Raw genomic sequence first — 7,602 nt, forward strand, 5'->3', positions numbered from 1 at the left:
TACTTTCAATTTTTTTTACCAAACGAGTACTTTTTTTATTCAAACAGACTTTTTGAGTGTTAAAAACATTTTTAAACCCTTCAAACGTAATTTTAAACAAGCCCTAAGTATATGTCACATTTTTATTATATAAATATCTTGTATGGCTGAAGTGGTGGTCTAAATTAATTTGTCAAAAAACAAAAAATAATTCATGAGGGGACAATAACCAGGTATTAAGTCGAAATAAATTTCATTAAAAAAAAAAAAGTCTAAACAAAATCTTATCATAGCATTCACATTGGGCTCAGCAAAATTTTAGCTAAATTTATTCAAAATATCACCCTTTTTTTATTTTTTTATTATTTTTTATTTTTTCTATTTTAGCTATCAGTTTTTTTAAAGTACCTACATCCGACTCAACTTAACTATCAACTTTTAATATTTTATTTAAAATTTATTATTTTTTTTCTTTATATAGTTCTACAAAGTAGGAGAAAGAAGTTTAAATGATTTTTAATTAGAGGAGAGATAAAGAAATGATTTTTTTTATTAATAAATTTATAGATTGTTGAGCTATAGTGCTTAACAAAAAGCTATTTTGTTGAGCCAGATGTGAATGCTCTCTCACCTAATGCATTCACATGGCCATATATAGATTCATTCGTTTGAGGCAATTTTTTTTCTCTTCATTATTTTATGTTGCCTGCTGAGATATGAAAAATAAGCAATATAAAGTAATCATACCACAATGAAAAAACCTCAAGAATGTGCAAAACAAGGTGCAAAGCCTTCAAGAGTCAAAAGTGAAATTTTGGTAATGTAATTTTGTAGGTCAAAAAGTGAAATTTAAAATAAAATCTAAAAAATAATATATTTTAGGGCTTTGTTATTAGTAGGGTTGTAAGCGAACAAAGCTACCCGTGAGTTCGCCCGAGATTGGCTCGATAAAGTTCGGCTCGTGCGCGATTCGATTATTAAATAAGCCGTTCGTGGACACGAAATCAGACTCGATTATTAAACAATACAAACCCGTATAAAACTCGACTTGCTTAATAGCACGGCTCATATATATTTATTATATATACAAATTAATTAATAAATATATGTATATATATTAATTGAATAAAAATAACTTATATAGTATATTACTTATTATGTATTAAGTAACAAATTAACAATAGTCAATGTATATTAATTATTAAGTATTTCTCAAAAAAAAATTAAATAACAATAATTAATTGGTATATAAATATATCTAATGATTATAAGTATCTATATAATATATAATTGAATGAACAAAGTTAATCATATGATTATATCTTAAACGACCTAACAATTAATGATAGTTCAAATTTTTGACATGTCCGCACAAGAGGGGGGAGGGGGATTCGAACTAGTGACCTCCACTTTATTAAGTGTGGTCCCAGTCGATTGAGCTACCTCTTGTGGATGATAATTCAAATTTGAATCAACAATTTGAATTATTAATCATGTAATTTTCATGAAAATCATGATACTTAATCATATTATTCATGGAATCATATCGATACATATAATTCATGTCATATACAATGACAATGTGATTAGAATAATCCCAGATGAAATTATTAGAATTAGAAATTTAAAATTGACAAGAGCAAATTAACAATGCATGTAATGTGCTATAGTCACAAATTAAGTATTGACATTGTCATTTGAAATTTGGAATTGATAGCATGTGATGTTATTGTTGATAAGTTAATGATAACTTAAGAAAAAAAAAGAGAGAGGATATTGTTAATATGAATCATATGATCAATCATCACATAAGGTTTATGAATAGAAACTATTTTTTTATGAATACAAAATATAACAAAATATTTCACTAAACACTTAGCATGAATCTTTAATATTGTTAATGTGAATGTGTGATATCTATAATAGTTCAATACAAATCAAACGCATATAATTTTGGAGAGTAGTAATTTGTGAAACCATAATATCCTACAATAAATTTTTTAAGTTAATGAAATCCATATAAGGAAAATTAGTGAAATTTCGTCACTTAATGCTAAAAATATCATTTCATTAAGCACAATAAAAATTTTAAAATTATGACAAAACCATTAATTTGTGAACTTAATGAAATCTCAATCTCATATAGGGTGACTTTGGTGGTGAGAGAGGGAGACAAACGTGTTTTGATTTAGGGTGACTGGGTGAGACCATGAGTTAATAAAGAGAGAGATCAAAAGGTCAAGGCATTAAGAAACTTAATTCATTAATAAAAATAGAAGAAGGAAATTATTAAAAACTGGTTAAGTCTTTGCAGTTTGCAGACTTGCAGTTGCACGGTTCAATTATTAAAAATTACAAGTAAAAAAACCAGTTTATTATTTAAAAGTATGGGTTCACATCACATGTCACAATTCTATGAAAGGTTTCGGCTACTATGTATGATATTATATCATACGCTTATGCAATTAATAATTTAGTTAATTTATAGTAACATTGATAGATGATGATATGTAACATATGTTAGTTAAGTGTTATTATTATTTTCGTTTAAGTGCTTTCAAATTGGTTCAGTAACTTTTGTGGTTCATAGTTTATGTTCTTGCTCATTTGCTTAATCATTACTCATTTGCTTGCAAATTCTGTAACTTCTGATTAATCATTACTTATTTATTTGCTTGCAAATTACAATAATTTAGTGGTTTTTTCGCTATTTAGTTGTTGTTCTGATTAGTGATTATAAAACCCAAGATGCCTTCCCTTACTTTATGGTTTTCTAAGTGTAATGTAAATTTCTAAATATGATTAATGAATTATGATTATGCTATGTATTTTTAATTATGATGATTATACTCTTGCTCAATATACAATAGTTAGTATTATGCTATGCTAATATGCTATGTATAAATTATATTTTCTGCCTTATGGTTTATGCTCTTTAATTTGTATGCCATTGTCACTATAAATTAATGATCATACATCATGCTCTTTTATTATAAGACATATTAGTTATTGCATACTAAGGCTATTGTAATATTTTAAAAGGCATGGAGGGTGATTCGAACCAACTTCATCCGATGGTGGATGTGGAGGAGTATGAAAATGAGGATTCTATTGGTATCAGCAATGTTGGTACTGATAGTTCCCCAGAAAATGAAGTGGCTCAAGATATGGTCTCTAATGAGGTTCCAAACCAAGAAAATCTAGAAAAGATTGCTTATTAGAGGCAGTAGAGGAAGAAGACCTTTCATGTTTAGGAGCATTATATTGAGGTGAAAATAAAAGGTAAGGCAAAGCATCAATGCAAATGGTGTAAGAGGGCATTTAGTGTGTCGAGTTCAAGCTGTACAAGTATTTTGGGTAGGCACTTAAAAAAATCTAACACTTTCCTTGGTGCTAAAGATAAGAAGAAGCAAAATGTTTTGTTTATTGATGGTACTATGGATGGTGATCTTGTGGGCAACATAAGAAACTTTACCTATGATGAAAGAAAATCAAGAGAACTTTGTTCTCATATGATTCTCTATCATGAATACCCATTTAATATTGTAGAGCATGCATTATTTAATAAGTTTGCAAAGTCTTTAGAGCTGCAATGGGCAAAACTGAGTCGGGATGCAGCAAAGAATGATTGTTTTGCCACTTTTGAGATTGAGAAGAGGAAATTGAGGAATTTGTTGAGAGGTTTTCTTAAAGTTAACATTATAACTGACATGTGGACTTCGTGCCAAAGATTGTATTATATGGTTGTCACATGTCATTTCATTGATTATGATTGGCGTCTAAATAGGCGTGTGCTTAACTTTTGTAATGTGCCACCACCAGACACCGGTTTTCTCATTGCTGATGCACTACAAAAAAGTTTTCAAGAATGGGAGATTGAGAACAAAATTTCTTCCATCACAGTTGATAATGCAAAGGCAAATGATACATCCATTAGAGTATTGAAAGATGTTTTTAACAGAAGAAAAGCTTTGCTTATTGGTGGAAAATTGTTTCATGTTCGTTGTTGTGCCCACATAACCAATTTGCTAGTTCAAGATGGTCTTGATGAGATTTCTCTAATTGTTGACTGTGTTAGAGATGGAATTAAATGCTTGGTGGCATCGGAGAGTAGGTTGATTAAGTTTAGTGAAATTGCAATTGGCCTCTAAGAAATTAATTTTGGATGTCCCAACTAGGTGGAATAGTATATATAAGATGCTCTCAACAACAATTAAGTTCAAAGGGGTCTTTTCGATGTATTCATACATGGATAATGGTTTTCTTTGGTCGCCATCTGATGAGGATTAGGAGAAAGTTGAAAATGTGTGTCAATTATTGGCGGCCTTCAATGATGTAACCAATATTGTCGCGGGTAGTGATTACCCTACTTCTAATTTATTCCTACCTGAGGTGTGTGGTGTGGTATTTTTGTGACCAAAAATATCAATTATAAAATTACCACTCGCAATAGGACGAATCTCGTAGGATAGGGCTATATTGAGGGTGTCGAACCTCAAGGACTGCAGGAGTTTTATTATCAAAATTCGAAAGATTAAAATTAACTTAATTAAAAAGAGAATTGATTTGATTTTCTTTAAAACTTAAAGTGCATGAAAATAAAAGAGATTTAAAATAAGAGAGAGTGTAGGGTATTGACTTCACCTCTATCCACACAACAATGGCTAATCAATTAATCCCAGAAATTCATTCTATGTATGTTATAAATAAACAAGAAACTACCTTATTAAAGAATAAGCATAAGCTATCTTTGGTTAGCACGGATTGTCCACCTAACCACTAAGATGTGGTATGACTTGTCTTCCCTAGGTATAAATTATCAAATTCTTTAACAAGATACATACAATCAATGAATAAGTGTAACCCATCTTCGGTTAGCACGAACTGTCTACCTAAATTACACTAAACTAGGATGTAGTACAATCCGTCTTCCCTAGGCATGACCTATCAAATCCTATTGATCATATATCAATTAAACCCATTGTATAATCATCATTCTCATAATCACAGAAAACAAGAATGATTTGAGATCAATAAAAGTAAAATACTTTCTAAGACAAGAGAAGAATTTCACAAATATTGATTTTAGAATTTAAGAACAATTGCATTTAATATCAAGAACATAAATCAATTGTAGCAATCCTCATAGTTATACAATCAACATGTATAAATTGAAAAACTAGAAATTAAATACAATCAAACCATTGTGCTGGAATAGGGTTACATCAACACCCCACGAAGATGTTTAGCCGTTCATTGATCTTCTAAGCTCCAAAGACAACTTTCTGATTTCTAGCTCTAGGAAGCGGTGTCTCCTTTTTCTCAATGCTTAGAGGCCTATTTATAGGGCTTAGGAGATTCCTAGAAGCCCTAGTAATCCTAGAAATTTCGGAGATTTAAGTCCAATTCCAATTAGGATAAAAAAAACCTAAGTCCAAAATCGGAATAGGATTCGCCCAAAATTGCGTTCCTATCTTGTGGGGCGATTTTGGCATTGCGGCGCTTCGAATTAGGAAAATTATATTTCACAATAATTTGTAGAAATTTGAGCTAGCTTTCCAATGCCACTTGAATCACCTCAATTGGATATTTTAGCTGAAAGTTATGGCCAAAATACCGAGCCATATGCAGAATCCAAATTTGAATCCAATCCGATTTTGACTCAAATTTGAGAAATTCCGAATTAATCATTTTCTTTATTTGATTAAACTTAACTACAACATATAGGTCATCTGTTATGATTGGCTAAGCTTAATCATATCTTGTAGGTCTTATCAAAGTGTGCTTTTAAGCCCAAAATCAATAGAATTAATTGCATCTTTATTTATAACCTGAAAACAATAAAAACAAAACAAAATCAAACAAATAACAACGCTAAAGAATTAACAGATGCAAATTAAGGGGCTTGAATGTGTAACATTCAGCGCTTATCACACCCCCAAACTTACATATTGCTAGTCCCTTAGCAATACAAAACAAAAAATAAACTGAAAAACAAAAAGGTAAGTCTATCTTTCGTGAGATGTACGATTGCATTTAGCGTATGCAGCAAGCCTTTTAAACCCGTAGGCATTCCCTAGAGGACGAGTGAAGTCTCGTGAGGGTTTTCCAGAAATGTTACCCACAAACATCATGCAAGAGTTCATGTTATCCAAAACTTAAAGTATCACTCAAAACCATGATTTTTCATTCATTAGCAAGCTTAAAAAGATAAACTCCATCTTCACAATGAATTGGAATTTTAAAATTTAATTACTTACAAAAGACATGCTAAGGTGTCACAAATTCGAAACAATGTAAGGTGGACTAGCACATAAATATGAAGCTTCCAAGTATTTCCAATGTGCAATGTCTCCATATCTCAAAGTTCACTGAAATCCCTATTAGAAAGAACAACAATGGCATATTTTTCTTTTTCTTTTTCGTCAGGTTGTGCAATGTTTGGTTCCCTTAAGCTTTCTAATTAACCCATGTAATGAGTGTTAAGTCAATGACTCTCAAACTAAATGGTTTTAGGGCATTAGGTGTAGAGACACCCCTAGGACTTACTAACTCGAGTCAAAAAGGCTACGAAACCGAACTAACCATGACATCAATCAAATCAAAAATTTTCACCTTTTGACGTGAACACTCAATGCTTTGAGGCAAGAGGGCCAGTTACTTAGTGAAAAGTTTATCAATGATTTCTTTTTATTTTTTATTTTATTTTTTATATCACATATGTATATGCCAAAGTATCCATCTAATAAATCATCCAGTTTCACCCAAGACATAGAAACACACACATCAGACTTCATGTCATACCACACAAATTATGTGCTAATGTGCTTGTATAAGATTAGATCAAATATGTGAATTCTCAACTGTCCTAAGCAAGTAACCAAACTGAAAAACTCAATTATCAGATCATGTGTTCAAAATTTTAAGCTCACCAATGAAATCAAATCACAATTTTTAGGGGAAACTTCACTAAGGACCCCCAAACTTCCACTCGTTTTGAAATACCCTCCATGAACTTCAAAATCTCTCAATTTAGTTCCCTGAACTTTCAATTGCTTTCAATATGGGCCCTCCGTCAGATGTTAAACGTCACATGACATTTATATCCCTAACTTTTGTATAAAATTCCAACTTCTAAAACGTTTTTTTTTTTTTTTAATTTTGAAAAAACAAAAATCAGGGATATTTTGGTCTTTTTTGAATTTTTAACGGCTAAAATTAACGAAATGGTCCAAATTGAGAGCAATTGAAAGTTCAGGGGACTAAATTGAGAGATTTTGAAGTTCAGGGGGGGTATTTCAAAACGGGTGGAAGTTTGGGGGTCATTGATGAAGTTTCTCCCAATTTTTAAGATCAACCAAAATTTTAAGACAAACATGAACATGCATATATTTTTTTCTTTTTGATTTTTCACAAATAAAAATAAAATAAAATTGGGACAAAGTGTGTGTAAAGTGTCTCCCATACCCCCAAACTTAAATTACACATTGTCCCCAATGTGTGTATAATATGGAAAGAATTTACTTGGGAGATGGACGAACTGTTTGAAATAGCATGGCTCATTGCACACCCTCAAACTTGAATTGAAGCACACTTGTCCTAAAAAAAAAATGTGATACTCCA

The 7,602-nt window shown here is 31.0% G+C and overlaps 1 protein-coding gene across 1 annotated transcript; it reads left to right on the plus strand.

Moving 5' to 3' along the window:
• Positions 1 to 3,023: 3,023 nt before the first annotated feature.
• Positions 3,024 to 4,130, plus strand: LOC132190836 (zinc finger BED domain-containing protein RICESLEEPER 2-like). The gene is made up of 2 exons (XM_059605871.1): positions 3,024 to 3,161; positions 3,549 to 4,130. The coding sequence occupies exons 1-2, from the start codon at positions 3,024 to 3,026 to the stop codon at positions 4,128 to 4,130; spliced, it is 720 nt and encodes a 239-aa protein (XP_059461854.1).
• The last annotated feature ends 3,472 nt before the right edge of the window (positions 4,131 to 7,602 follow it).

Source organism: Corylus avellana, chromosome ca8, assembly GCF_901000735.1.
Source record: "Corylus avellana chromosome ca8, CavTom2PMs-1.0".
In the NCBI taxonomy this organism is placed as follows: domain Eukaryota; kingdom Viridiplantae; phylum Streptophyta; class Magnoliopsida; order Fagales; family Betulaceae; genus Corylus; species Corylus avellana.

Bases quoted from the DNA above. Each gene is read 5' to 3' on its own strand.
- LOC132190836 (XM_059605871.1), top strand. From the start codon at position 3,024: ATGGAGGGTGATTCGAACCAACTTCATCCGATGGTGGATGTGGAGGAG. The intron at 3,162-3,548 runs GTTCCAAACCAA...TTATTTAATAAG, and splicing joins AAGATATGGTCTCTAATGAG to TTTGCAAAGTCTTTAGAGCT.